General features: G+C 41.8%; 1 protein-coding gene across 5 annotated transcripts in view; it reads right to left on the minus strand.

The window, feature by feature from the left end:
• Positions 1–1,047: 1,047 nt before the first annotated feature.
• The window catches only part of col11a2 (collagen, type XI, alpha 2), a 43,543-nt gene continuing 29,918 nt past the window's right edge, over positions 1,048–14,672 (minus strand). For all 5 annotated transcript variants that reach the window (XM_068332317.1, XM_068332315.1, XM_068332314.1 and 2 more), the window contains 32 exons: positions 14,525–14,578; positions 13,995–14,039; positions 13,810–13,863; positions 13,604–13,657; positions 13,175–13,228; positions 12,799–12,996; positions 12,624–12,677; positions 12,244–12,351; positions 12,033–12,140; positions 11,806–11,859; positions 11,650–11,703; positions 11,174–11,281; positions 10,404–10,457; positions 10,247–10,300; positions 10,000–10,053; positions 9,840–9,893; positions 9,647–9,754; positions 9,490–9,543; positions 9,292–9,345; positions 9,156–9,209; positions 7,976–8,029; positions 7,371–7,478; positions 7,196–7,249; positions 6,946–7,107; positions 6,783–6,836; positions 6,611–6,646; positions 6,468–6,521; positions 6,097–6,382; positions 5,752–5,864; positions 5,332–5,400; positions 4,969–5,205; positions 1,048–3,644 (listed from right to left, as the gene is read on the minus strand). In XM_068332317.1, coding sequence (XP_068188418.1) covers positions 3,498–3,644; positions 4,969–5,205; positions 5,332–5,400; positions 5,752–5,864; positions 6,097–6,382; positions 6,468–6,521; positions 6,611–6,646; positions 6,783–6,836; positions 6,946–7,107; positions 7,196–7,249; positions 7,371–7,478; positions 7,976–8,029; positions 9,156–9,209; positions 9,292–9,345; positions 9,490–9,543; positions 9,647–9,754; positions 9,840–9,893; positions 10,000–10,053; positions 10,247–10,300; positions 10,404–10,457; positions 11,174–11,281; positions 11,650–11,703; positions 11,806–11,859; positions 12,033–12,140; positions 12,244–12,351; positions 12,624–12,677; positions 12,799–12,996; positions 13,175–13,228; positions 13,604–13,657; positions 13,810–13,863; positions 13,995–14,039; positions 14,525–14,578 — 2,805 coding nt within the window. In that variant the 3' untranslated portion in view covers positions 1,048–3,497. The remainder of the gene's footprint in view (positions 3,645–4,968; positions 5,206–5,331; positions 5,401–5,751; positions 5,865–6,096; positions 6,383–6,467; positions 6,522–6,610; positions 6,647–6,782; positions 6,837–6,945; positions 7,108–7,195; positions 7,250–7,370; positions 7,479–7,975; positions 8,030–9,155; positions 9,210–9,291; positions 9,346–9,489; positions 9,544–9,646; positions 9,755–9,839; positions 9,894–9,999; positions 10,054–10,246; positions 10,301–10,403; positions 10,458–11,173; positions 11,282–11,649; positions 11,704–11,805; positions 11,860–12,032; positions 12,141–12,243; positions 12,352–12,623; positions 12,678–12,798; positions 12,997–13,174; positions 13,229–13,603; positions 13,658–13,809; positions 13,864–13,994; positions 14,040–14,524; positions 14,579–14,672) is intronic.

A 14,672-nucleotide genomic window follows, 5' to 3' on the forward strand; every position in this document is an offset into this window, starting at 1 on the left:
AGATCAATTTTATAAACCTTTTCAATATCTCTCTGTCAACATCAGTCCAAAGGGATCACATGACCATGTTCACCTGGTTTAAAACCACTTTCATTTTTCACCAGTGACTCCACCCCCCACCAGTGACTCCACCCCCACCCAGTGTACATAAACAAATGTGAAAATACATTTAAAAAATTGGAAAAAAATAATTTCCCTACAGGGATGAATAAAGGATATTTCTTCTTCATCTTCTAAATATATATACAGTTATCCACCGAAGACAATACTGGATCAATAAGTTATAAATCCAATATTCACTCCTTTTTCTTGTCTTCAGCTGCTTCAAAGCCTGCGGGTCACACGTGATGCTGGAGCCAGTCTTGCAAATACCAAGATGTAAAAATAAATACATAAATAATAATACGCTATAATAATACGTATAATAATACGCTGGTAATATTACTCCATACATAGTCATAGAAATGTTAAAATGAAAATTTTTTTACGGCTCACAACAACAGACACATATCAACATATGACATCAGTAGGGGTGGGCACGGTGTTATACGGAACGACGTTTAGTCATAAAACAGGAAGCCAATTGATAGTTTGTCCTTTGGATGGATTTCTACTGAGAAAACAATTCAGTTAATGGGGTAGAAACTTTAAAGATCAAATGAAACATGGTGTATCAATGGAGATTAGGATTAATCCAGTGTTCCATTCATTCCTTCATTCATCTTGACTGTTTCATCTGCTTTCGCGGGTCACGGGGGTTGCAGGAACCAATCCCAGCTGACTTACAGCAGGGATTGGTGAATCCAGTGTTCCAGTGTTCCCATACGTCTTCCCACTGACTTTTTGAGTAGTGCAAGCTGCTCTTGTTGATGTCAGAAGCAGGATTCAGAGTGCAAACCACATATTTAACATTTACCTAAAGAGCATTACAAAAACAACACAAGAGAATTCTGTGTTGCTATGGTGACGCACTCAGGCTTCCTTAACAGTAACATCCTGGGAAGCACTGATGGAAGGGATGTGGAAGAAAAACAAGACGCAAAGAGCTCTTTTTAAAAAGAGTGTATATTACATCAACAAAAATTAAAAAAAAAAAAATTACTTACACACATTTTAAATATTTGTTTTTCTCTATTCAGCATCATATTTTTAAATTGAGATGTTTGTCTTCAACAACAATTAAAAGAAATACTTTAGGTCATTAATTCACCCTGAATGCCAAGTAAGGTTTATTATCTTTTATGTTTTGGCCATCCCACTCCATCTTCCTGCTATATGTATAAAAAAAAACAATTAAAAAATGAACAAAAAAACCAGAATGTTGTCACCCTTTAACCCTCCATTGTGACTGATAGAGCTGTCCCCTCCCTACACACAGCGGGCTCAGATAGAAACGTGAACGATCGGCAGATTGTGTCCATATTATTTCAATAAACTGTTTCCACGATGCAATTAAAAGCATGGATAGCCTCAATCAAACGGCAACAAAGAGAAATGAAATGTAACAGAGCTGGAGAGTCACCATTTAATCATTACAGTGGAAGCAAAATTCAACAGCAACAGTACAGTTGATGAAAACACTGAAAAGGGACATTACAATAAAAGATGGCCACAGATTCTCTGGTTCTAACAAAGGGAGTTTGGGGCAGGGCATGAACAGAAGCACCATAACTCAGGTCGGCTGTGAGTTTGACATGTTTCATTTGACCTCGGATGTAAGATACAGGAAATAAATACAAATGAAATATACCACGTTTTGACTGGAATATCTGGTGGTCCTTGTTTTTATTCTCAAAGCACCCTGTTTGTTTTAAATAAATACAATAGAATATCACTATTTCTGTACAAATGGAATGTAATGCACATGTTCCCCAGTAAAAAGCCTTGTGACATTATAAAAGAGACTAAAGACATTGAAGGACTTCTTACAATTTTAATGCTTTGGTATAATTAGCACCTTGCCACACAGTTTCTGGCAGTAAAAGCATGCATTTTATTCACCGCTGTGGGAAAAGGGAGGAGGGAACTCATATACATATTTAAACCCTGATGATGTTCTGTGCTTGGATGCAAAAATCAGACAAATCAGACAATGTGTGCTGACGGAAGACAATCATTAAGAAACCCAGAAAAGCGACTGAGCAAATACTGGATTGGTGTGTGTGTGTGTGTGTGTGTGTGTGTGTGTGTGTGTGTGTGTGTGTGTGTGTGTGTGTGTGTGTGTGTGTGTGTGTGTGTGTGTGTGTGTGTGTGTGTGTGTGTGTGTCGTTCTGATTTAAACATGCAAGTACAACCCCAATCGAGTCCAGCACCGTTTAGGATAGCGATGGCTTTTTAATTCAAAGAGGCTATGTGTGAAATAAAATGAACCTCTTGTGTCACACTGGAGTAACCTGAATGCATGAAACCGGAGAGTTTCCATTTTTATACCGCTTAACCCTGCAGGATGTTATCAAATGAATTTTACCAAGAGTGGAAAGTTGACCCAGAAAAACCCTCAGATATCATTGGTTTCAGTTGGTTTAGGTGTTTATTCTGTTGGATGCTGGTGATGTTAATTCTTTAAATTAAGGACTGATTATTTAATCTGTGTTTTTACGATGTGAGCAAAGTGTTTGAAAGGTCACTTCATTTCTTACAAAACTAGACGACCAGGTGAGTCAGAGACGGACTGAAGCTTCCTGTCGGCCACACCTGAACATTTTCTTGGCACAGCTTCCTGTCGTCACATGTTTTTATGTAGTGAACACGTGTTCCACCTGGCGAGTGCAAAATAGAGATAAAAAAATTGATCCACAGCTATTAATCCTCAACTGTCTTTGAGCACTGATCGAATGCTCGAGCCGTGAACGAAGACTTCCTACATGCGGAAAAGAGTGACCGTCAATCAAATTGCTTACAGGGCGAGTGTGAGATTAAAGAAACGTACGTAACATCCAAGACCCTCATGTGTGTGTGTGTGTGTGTGTGAGGAGGAGGAGGAGGAGGGGGAGGTAGAGCAGGTGAGATGAGTGGACAAAAAGAAAGAAAGCAGGGAGGCGAGAGGAGGTGGTGGTGGTGTTGGTGGTGGTGGGGGGGGCGGAGACAGGGGCGAAGGGCTTCAGGCTTTCAGACGCCGGCTCAGAAGCGAACTCAGACCGGCTCCTCAGAGTTTCTCCTGGCGTTTTCTTCTTTCCTCGCAGATGGTCTCCTCTCTGCAAGCGTTTGACTTCTCTTTCCTTATATTTGACGTCCGTTAGTTGTCGGGAGGATCTCGTGTTCCCCCCAGGCACGTACGTGTGAGTGTGAGAGCGTGTTCGTCCCACGACAACATTTTTGTGTGTGTATAAGTGTGTTTGTCTGTCGGGGTTTTTTTTTGTGTGTGTTTTTATATCATTTACAAGTTAATTTACAAATTACTGGGCTTGTATGTTTTCATATATAAATGTGTCTTTAAGTGCATGTGTATGTGTGTGTGTTTGTGTGTGTTGTTCTTGCCATGATGTGTGTGTGTTTTTTTAGCCTTGGAAACAGACAGGTCCCACTTCAAACCCAAACTGTTGGTTGCTCTCCCCAAAGTCTGACACCTTGATATCCAGCAGAGGAAGATGCTCCACCTGAGGCGTGTTGATCTCCAGGACTGTCCTGTCAAAGCCCTTACGATACTGCAGAGACACAAGGGGTGTGAAGAAATGGAAGTGAGAGACGGTTTGTGAAAAATCAGTTTTCAAAAAAAACAAGAGTTTATAAGAGCCGGGACTATGGCTGCATACATGAACTGCAGCACACAAACAACTCAGTGGTGTCTGTTGTTCTGTCCAAACATGGCTGTTTGACTGGAAACATAATCATCCTACACAGTGTGAGTGTGTGTGTGTGTGTGTGTGTGTGTGTGTGTGTGTGTGTGTCATCACAGTTTTCACAACAACTGCGTTCGGTCAGTTACACAATGATGGTAACTGGTGACATTTTCGAAACACCACATTCTGGTACCCAGTTTTAAACAATGGGTTTAAAGAAATGGATTTAAAACGCTACTGGCACCCAGTTTAAAACTAAACTGGTTCTTAAAACACCCCAACTCAGCTGATGCTCTTCCATTTTATGCAATGATGAATTAATTTCTTGAAAAACAGGACCAGATAAAATTAGAGTATTCTTCTTTCTGCTCATTTTCCTTTTTTTTTTTTGGTGTATAGTGTGCCCTCGTTCTTCACGGTTAATGCGTTCTATGAACCACACGTGGTTAACAAATTCCACAATATAGCGACAAACTATTTATCTTATTATTTATAGCAATTTGAACTGATACTGATATTAAACCACCTTTTATCTGTATCACGATTTCCCACACTCTTATCGACCGTTTAAAGCACTTTTGTGTCTCACTGAAGGCCGAGACTCACAAAAGAGTAGCACACTTCTGGATGCCGTCAGCCAATCAAATTCGCGTATGGTATCACGTGACTGCCTACCAAAAATCCGCGATGAGGTGAAGTCGCGAGTGTTGATGCACGATTGCACGAAGGCAAACTATACATTTATGTCAAATACCCAGAAACAAATGAAAAGAATCAACGAAAGTAAACTAATCTAAACTAGACTAGACTAAACTGACCTTTAACCTTCTGGAAATAAAATGTTTTCACTAAATTATTTTGTCTTGTTAGCACTTATGTTAACACACTGTCAAACAAATTATTGAGTTATAGCTCAAACAACTTTTCACCAAGTAAGGTCAAAGGTTACAGTGACCTTTGACCTCCATGTGGAACCCTCTTAAATTTAATGTAATCTGAAACAGGATGTTGACATGCGAGGGATGAAGCTGTACTTCCTGCCGTAGCACTATCCCTTTATCAGTATGGTATGATGGGATGGGTAAAGAGCCAGAGTATTCAAAAAATGTAAATAAAATTTATCAACCATCGTTATGCCACAGAATCGTGTGAGCTATAGCGACAGTCGGGTTTGATCATGTGCACTCACAGAGCAGCCGTCGACCAAGGCTTTAATGTACGGGTTGGTCTCGTAGCTCAGGTCCTCCTCGTTTGCACCGCGGAGGTGCAGCGCCCTGTTGTGGTTGTTCTTGGCACTGCGGTCGGACCACGCCACAGAGCGGTGGCAGTGGTAGGTGAGACTCTGATGGGCCTGGACGCTCAGGAGACGCAGGAAGCCCAGTTGGACCACACCCACAGGCTCGCCGTTAGAGTCTATGTAGGAGAACTGGGATGTAGAGGAAGGACAAGAAAAACAGAAGGTGGGAAATAAAGGAGAAGAGATGACATGAGGTATATCTAAGAATTAAAGAAAGATTCCCGTCCAGCCGTCACGTCAGAGAAGGTTACTGACCTTTCTACCAGTGGAGAACTGACTGTACCAGGATCCTGGAGTCTCTTTCTCCCAGGAGCTCATCTTCACCTATCACATGTCACAAACAATTTTAGTTGGATATTTGTTAAATCTTATTTTTGCATATCTTTTATTTAATGGGTAGGAAATGCAGCAGACATGCAAGAAAGTGTGTAGAGTGTGTAGATGGGTGCACGACTCGACCGCTGCACCGTGGATATGTCAAAGTTTGAGCAAATAAACAAATAAAAACAACTTGCATGTGTAAATCAAACCATTTTAGAACAACCTGGTCCAAAAGTTTCTATTCCATTGGCGAAATCTTACTGTTTTTATTATAAATATAAATAAAGGCTATCATTGTAATGTATTTCTTAACATTCTCTCAGGTGCTTTGGCTTGATAATGGGGAGGACTGACCCTGTTGGTGTTCTTGCTGGGGTACAGGCACGTCTCTGCTCCATTTGTGAAATTACAGAAGACCTTGAAGGAGTCTCTGGAGCAGCCCTGGTTGGGGTCGATCCAGTACTCTCCTGCAGAGGATGACATTCTCTTTTAATACTTTAAGGTTTCTTTATTAAGCTTAAATTGATTTTCTTATGACACAAATTACATTCTTCACATCAACTTAGCGGCAGCACGAAATGAGAAACAGGAAGTCTTTGTGATGTCAACCTTTTCATGACATGCAAGACAACGTCCCTCTGGTCCTACGACATCTTTGGTCATCTCACATGGCCCTAACGACTGTCTTAATGTCCTCACCGTCTTTGAGGTCCGGCTGACTGAGGTGCAGGTCTTGACAGGTACGGGCAGGGCTGTCCCGGGTGCCCAAGGGGAAACGCATGCTCTCGATCTCCTGTCGAAGTGAGTTGAGGGATCCAAAGATCTCCTCCATGCCTTCACTGCCCATCAGGAACTCAGTGCCAGTGGCGTCAGACGCTGGCATGTCGGGGTCATTGTCGGGGAGCAGCTGGCTGGCATCGATGGAACGCTTGGACTTAGGACTCCTTTGGATGGGAAGAGGCTGAATGACCTCGCCAGGCGGACCCTGGAAACCAAGGAGGAATTTTAGTCCAACAAAACAGAAAACAACCAGTTGGAGTACTTACTTGGTGAAAAGTTGGAGTACTTACAGGAGGCCCAGGAGGTCCTTGTACACCCTTTTCTCCCTTTGGACCAGAGCCTCCCTAAATGCAGAGCGACAAGATTCAAGCATCATTACTACATGTTTTTCATGACTGACATGTTGGCACAAAGAATTTTAAAGGATACTCACAGCAGAACCCTTGGCTCCTTTGACACCTTGAGGACCCTGTTGAAGATAGGAAGATGTAATTGAATGATGATGACTGTCCATTCAGGTTTTAGCACTAAGTCCTACAGTACTAAATGGAGTACAAAAGAGGAAAATATAATGAGTCATCATGTTCATGGGATTAAACACTCACAGGCAGACCAGGAGGACCAGCAGGTCCAATGGGTCCAGTACTTCCGGCTATCCCCTGTTAAAAAGCACAAATATGTCCAGCATGAGAAAATGTGATTGTACTGATCATTGAGAATAATGGTAGTTGGTGTCTATCCAACACACGTGAAGGAGGTATGACTCACAGACTCTCCTTTTGATCCAAGAGATCCCTGAGGCCCAGGAAGACCTCTGTCTCCCTTCTCTCCCTGTTCTCCTGGGGGTCCAATGAGACCGATAAGACCTGGGTGTCCCTTCTCTCCCTTGGCACCGTGGTCTCCACGCAGGCCGGGCAAACCAGGAGGACCCTATGAGGACAAAGAAGAGACGGGAGTGATGGGAGGCAGAAAGTTGGAGGACCGAAACAGACATGAACGTGACGTGAATACGTCTTACGATAGGTCCGGGTGGTCCTTTCTGCCCAGCAGATCCTGGAGAACCTTGCTCACCCTGGAAGACATTAGAAACACATGAACAAGCGTAGATCACACCCTGTATACAACACACTTGTTAGTCAGGAGATCATCTTGTTTGTAGTTACACAAAGAAAGTAAAAAAACCCTCTACTGACCACTGATCCTGGAAGTCCTCGGAGACCTTCTGTTCCTGGTTTTCCTGGTACACCCTGGGGGCCCACAGGGCCAGTTTTCCCAGGGGGGCCAACAGCACCTGGGTCTCCCTGTAGATTATAACAAGAGTTGCAATTGGATGATGTGACACAATGACAATACATAATCCCTATCCCAACACAATCTAGATCAACCACGGCCCGTGGGCGATGTCTAGGCTTTGTAAACTATACAATACACACTAAGACCTGCATATGTATGCTTTTCTGCCTGTTAAAGGTCAAAACCCCTAAAATAATGTTTTTTAAATGTAATTTGCGTTAGTACAAATAAACACTTTTTCTGTCTACTCCTCAGCTGGACCTCCTGTCAGATTACAGAACCGTGTGAGCCACCAGTCAAACAGTTTGACCACCCCTGAGCTAGAGTATGCTTGATAAATGAAATCTCAGATACTGTAGAAATGTTTCCAGATGGAAGTTTTATTCTTTGTGTGACAACATGAACAACTTTGTTGTTAAACGTCTATGAGCACATGTACAGTCATTCAAGCATGTGCACCTTCTTTAGATGTGTGTGTAATCTTTTATCATCAAATGCTGCTCACCTTTGTTCCTTTTTCTCCCTGCCGTCCCTCTGGTCCTCTTGTTCCAGCAGGGCCCTGCAAATAAAACAAATACCAGAACATTAACAACCACAAGATGTGTCTGTCTAACTGCTCAAGCTGGATAAACGGCTGAGAACTAATGAACGAAAGATTTCAAATCTCATACATTATCAGATATATACTAGTAAGGACAGATAACATTGCTAGTATAAAGTAAATTTTTTCAACACTTGGGTGTGTTAAAGGACTTGTTGGTGGAGATCAACTGCGTTACGTCAGGACGACTGCTGCAATTTAAACTTTCAAAGCAGCGTTAATGCTACCATATGTACCTTTAACTCATGTCCACTTCTTTACTACACAAACTACACAAAATACTTCATCCAATAACAGTAAAAGAAAACAGAAAAATGGATCAAAGCGGGGAAAAAACATTAATGGGCAGTATAAACAATGCCTGGTCCTCAAATACACCAAATTTCCTAGATTTTAAATGAATATTTTTAACACAACTTATTGTAAATTTCTGAATCCTTTCCTCAAAATTTAAAATTTACCTAATTATATAACTGAGTGTTAGTAAGTGAGTCCCTGTTGCATGTTGCCTTTAGTGGCAGTCACTTAATATCTACCACGGATGTGGATCTCAAACAGAGCAGGACTACCTGAGGAAATGTCAAGGTGACAACTTGTTATGTAATGTTTTGTTATGTTTTCCTCTTATGGAAATGTTTAAGATGCTGCATGAATTCAGATGCAGCAAAGAAGAAGCATGTTTGAGCCCTTTTTTTCTTTCAACTGCTCCCAATTTGAGATTGCCTTCCATCAGCATTTTGGGTCTGTTATTTGTTACGCACCAGATGCCCTTCCTGTTCCATAAATACTGTCCTCAAGGACACTTTGACATGTAGACTACAAGAGCTGAGGATTGACGACTGCTGAGACTTCAGCTGAAAAGTCAGCTTTGAGCGGGACTCCATGGCGATTTCAGTCCTACACAGAATCTCACTACCTCCTACATTATTTACATCACTATATTTTTGTTTTCTGTACTGATCCATACTGTTTGGTACCTTCAAACCGCGTGAAATGTGTCTGTGATCGTCATGGAATGAGGGAGACGACACAAGATGGTGAGGTAAGAATATGAACACGTTACAAACCAGGACAGTGACCTTACCCTCTTTCCTAGGGGGCCTGGAGGCCCATTCTCACCAGGAGGTCCAGGAGAGCCCTGCAATAGGAAGCAGACTGTAAATGCTGATATTATTATTACACTTGATTCATAAAGTTGCTTTGCAGCTTCGTTGACTCACAGACTCTCCTTGTTCTCCGTCTTCTCCTCTCTCTCCTTTGGCACCGTCTTGACCCTGAAGTGAAGCAGATCTGGATTAGTGGTTTACCTTCTAGTTCAGCAAAAAAACACAAGACGACCCCTGACCTGAAACGTGTACTACATAGTTATGACATCCAACAAAATAAAGAATTGATATGATGACAAAAAGAACACTCACTCTGGGTCCAACTTCACCAGGGGGACCAGGATCACCAGGAAAACCAACAGGACCCTGATGTTAGACACAACAACAACAACATGATACACTTATTGAGAGGAAATAATTTAAGGTTCATGTCATTGTGTGTGTGTTTGCTGGGTTTTTGATGCCCTACAGGGTTTCCTTTTGGTCCATCATCTCCAGGCCGTCCTCGTCCACCTGTAGGTCCAGCGGTTCCTGGTTGGCCGGCCTCTCCCTTTTCTCCACGCTCTCCTCGAGGACCCTGTCAAGAAGAACACATGGATGTTATTGATCAATCATCAAAGGCACAGCATGGAGACGAAGGAGATAACTAGCTGTTCACTCACCTTCTTGCCCGGCTCTCCTCCGATCCCTGGTGGTCCGGCCTCTCCGGGTTCTCCCTATGGAGCACACAGCGTTACCAGTAGCTGTCAGGTCAAGTTAAACTGGAATTCTTTGGGTCTAGTTCATGCAGAAATAATGTTTCAGGTGTGTTTGTCTCTTCACCTTCTCTCCAAGAGGTCCAGGATTACCCAAACCACCAGGTGGACCTTGAGGACCCTAAAAAAACACACAGGATCAATAGTTGAACCCCCTCATTAAATCAGAGTTATCCTGTTAGCAGCTTGATAAAACCTTTTGTACCAAACTATGCTGTGTGACTATAAACTAATTTAAATTTCTAATGACATTCAATGTTACAGCAATGCCTTGATTACCATTAGATGTCAGAGGATAACAACTAAACACTCACATCAGCGCCATTGGGCCCTGCAGGGCCACGGGGTCCAGGAGGGCCTGGAGGACCCTACAACCGAGAAGAGACTCACATTACAACATCATTAATGACTGTGTAGTTACTAAATAAGTCAGAGTCACTATGACTTGTGTCATAAACTGGTGAAGCTCACCAGAGGGCCAACATCGCCAGTCTCTCCTTTCTCGCCTGGTGGTCCTGGTAGTCCCTACAGGACAGATATGAAAGTTACTCCAACAGCTTGTTTTGCTTATTATGTACATATTTATATATATGTAAAAGTGATATAAATCTACATAAATATGTATACATAGAAATTTACAGCACACATCTGTGTGGCCATTGGTATCCTGTTCTTAAATGGACTGAGGTCAGGGGCCCTTATGGTGCATTGGTATCTCAACGGAACAGAAAGGGAAGGCAGCACGGGGCAACAAAACTCTGGTCTTGAATCAACAGTGCTTTGTTTCGTCTAAAATTTAAATCTGCATTTTTTAGATGATAATCTTAATTTGACTGGTTTGTAACATTCTGGAAATATCAAGGCAGCTTAAAGTCAACATGATAGAAGAAACTGGACTCCACTGGAGGACGGTTGTGACAGAGCTCTGGATTGGTAATCTAGTAACGAAGAGAGTTAATAATCTAAATAATTAATCTAATTGTCCTTTCTGCAGGTAATTTAATATAGATATATGTTATTAAAGATGAAGACTGTTATCTGCAGGAATCACATCATACACACACACACACACACACACACACATGCACACCTACACACACACTGGCAAATCTGTTGTTGCGTTGGTGTCAAATGGTCACACTCAAAGAGCATTTGTTTTAGAGCTTTTAAACAAAGTCCTATGATTTAATGAAGAATTAACAGACTTCCCCTCTGAGGTGAGGATTGTGATTTTATTATACCTGCAGTCCGATGGGTCCAGGGGCTCCTGGGAATCCTCTGGATCCTTCATCACCTTTAGCTCCAAACGGCCCCTGTTGGCCCCTCGGTCCCAGCTCTCCATCAGCACCCTGAACCACAGAAGAAGAAAAACACAGGTAAAGACCAATAAGTTAGCAGAAAACATTGTGCCCATTTACTCATGATGGGGACTTAATGTGTTCTTATTCCAGTAATCAGATCAGTTTAAATGTAATTTACTAGATAATTTAATCTCCAGTTTGTGAGTATATGTAGCTTTTGTGTTATACAACAAAATTATAGCTAAATGGATATTTTATACACTTTATTATGCATGTTAAATCTTGGTTTTGTACAAATCAATGAATGTTTGCAATATTTCTAAACCTGTGAAACTAGAACCCAGTTTATCCCATCAGAAACCAGTAGGACCAGCTGACACTGTCAACTCTCCTTTAGTCTTTGAGTGTGAACTTACAGCAGCACCTGGCTGACCGACGGGACCCATGGGCCCCGGTGGACCAGGAGGACCCTGTCAACACCAACAACAATAAGCAACAAACATCAGTAAATAAAAGAGAAATATCAGAAAGACAATTTCAACTCACAATAAGTGACTAAAATAACCACTCACATGCTCTCCTTTAGCACCCTTTGCACCTTTTTGACCGTGCTCTCCAACCTCACCCTGCAATACCAAAAAAAATTGATGAAAAGATCTGAATGATAATCAACCTTCCTAAGAAGGAATAAATAAACACAATTCACAATATCACACATCTTTTGTGGCAACTCAATAAGTGATTTGTTGTATTTAAAGTGATGAATGGGTCTGAAACTGGTTTTTGTTTAAGGGCTGACCTTGTCACCATCCTCTCCAGGTACTCCAGGTGATCCAGCAGGTCCAGGTAGACCCACAGGACCCTGGACTCCATCACGTCCTGCTGGGCCAAGGGGACCTTTATCGCCCTGGACAGGAGAGAAGGACAAAGCTGACGCTCAGTCGGGTTTCTTTGGCTGGAAGGTGCCATCTTTGTGCACAGTGAGACGTTAGATGCTATTCTTCACTCACAGGAACTCCCTTCTCTCCAGCGGGTCCAGGAGGCCCTTGAGGTCCCGGTCTTCCAGGGGGTCCAACAGGTCCAGCAGTACCAGGTTGCCCTCTTTCACCAGAGGACCCCTAAAAACATACAATACAGGATCAGGCCCTATTAGAGCAAGTAAGCACCAACACCAACCACATCCTGTAACAAAATAATTATTTCACTAAAATTAAGTGAAATTAAATTATAATTTTCTCATACAGAATTAAAAAACCTTTCTACCTGCTAATCATGGCAATTTCAGTAAACAGTAAAGAGACTTTTTACATCATGTTTATGAATAGTTTCCTGAATAAAATTCTTATCATTGGAAGAAGATTGGCCACACATGTTTTAAACATAAACGTACAGCAGGTCCAGGAGGTCCAGCAGGTCCTTCACTTCCTTTGAGCCCTCCACCTCCCTACAAAGAAGGCAAGAGAGGGTTCAGTCAAACCTCACCCTACAGGATAACAATGTCAGGGATGTCATCAAATAGTCTAGCTTCAGATATCTTCCTCTATATGTCTGTGGGTCACACTCACTGGGGTTCCAGGCAGTCCCCTCTCTCCAGGAAAGCCTCTCAGTCCTGGTGGTCCATCTTTCCCAGGACCACCAGGGGGTCCAGGATCTCCTTTGGTACCCTCTTTCCCTGAGGGACCAGAAAGTCCTTGCTCTCCAGGTGGACCTGGGGGTCCAGGATGCCCACGCTCACCCAAAGGGCCAGTCTCACCCGATGGGCCCTGGGAGGGGAGGATGGAGAGGGCAGAGACGGGTAGAAAGGAGGTTATATAGGCGAAAACAAAGTTCAAGGGTGATAAATATGAATAAATATTATAGAAAATAAAAGAGTCAAACTGTGTTTTATGGCACCGATGCCGTTCACTCTAAAAAGTATGCACCACAATCGTAAAAACTCACCTGAGGTCCAACAACTCCAGGAGGTCCAGGTGGACCCATTTTACCTTGGAAACCCTGGAGGAGAGAGATTCAGTTTACGATAAATCCACTCAGGTCTGAACTTCATTAAGACTGTCGAAAGAAGTTAATGTGTGTACAATCCAGGCCTGAACAACACCAACAAATTCAAATAACCTTCATCACAGTCTGAATTACATATGTAGATAACAGATGTTGATTGAGAATTCATTTGTCTCCAAAGGGTGCCAAAACAAAAATCTCTGTCTGTATGATATTTCTTCATTTAGGATGTTGAACATTTGACTGGAAGGAAAGCAATGACTGGGATCATGGTAAAAATAAAAATAAAAATTCAATTTAATAATCAAGAATAACAATTTTTAATTGTGTGAAAGACAAAAAAAACATGAAAAGCAAAATATAACTTACAACTTCTCCTCTCTGCCCGGGGTGTCCGGGAAGCCCATCCTTTCCTGGTGGTCCCTGTGAGCACATATCAAACACTCATCATAAGTGAATGAAACAATCATCAATCATAGGTGCCCCAACAAGAGAGGGGACCCAAGACAATATAGGATTAAACATGTACAGTATCAACAAAGTCTTTGAGAAAACAGGATCAAATGTTTTCTTACAGGAGGTCCCTTTGGTCCTGGGAAACCATTCGCTCCCTGAGGCCCGGGCAATCCCTGGTGGGACAACAACATTTGATGGAATGAAGCATATTAGAATGTGGAAACACCCACTTAAAGCCCCGTTATAATAGTAAAAGATATGAATATAAGCTCTGGCAATGTGCAGCCCAGGAGGAGATGCTCACCCTCTCTCCAGAGGGACCAGGAGGGCCATCGCTTCCTGACGTTCCCTAAAACAACGAGAACAATGAGACTGTAAACAACAGAGAATCCTTAGAGGATGGCATGTTCCCCCACGTTTTGTGTAGACAAGACAGTCTTTCCCCTACTGGTCATTTTCCTGAGCATTATAACCATAATTTAAGAAAAAATACATTTATTTATAAATAAATAAATAAATAAATAAAAATAAAATTTATTTAATTTAAATTCAATTACTGTCAATTAAAATTAAATTAAAATTAAAAAATATTAAAAATATTAACAATAATAATAATAATAATAATAATAATAATAATAATAATAATAATAATATTATAATAATACCCTAACATTGCAAGTATAAAGTTATTATTAAGTGTGGAACTCTGAATACACAGGACTTAATGATAAGCCATATCTACTACTGGTCATTTTCCTGAGAATTATAACTGTAATTAATGTTGTATATACAATTTCAACGCTAAGAATATGAATTTATGATGATGAGACAAACCTTTGCTCCGGGCTTCCCAGTCGCGCCCCTGGGTCCTCTCTGCCCTCTGGGGCCCTGATGGACACAAACAGGATAGCATCACTGGTGAAGACCTGTCATCGTTCATCTGCAGCAGTAGTACTGTCATTTAAAAGTCCACAAATTCATA

This window comes from Antennarius striatus, chromosome 14 (genome assembly GCF_040054535.1).
Source record: "Antennarius striatus isolate MH-2024 chromosome 14, ASM4005453v1, whole genome shotgun sequence".
NCBI classification, from domain to species: domain Eukaryota; kingdom Metazoa; phylum Chordata; class Actinopteri; order Lophiiformes; family Antennariidae; genus Antennarius; species Antennarius striatus.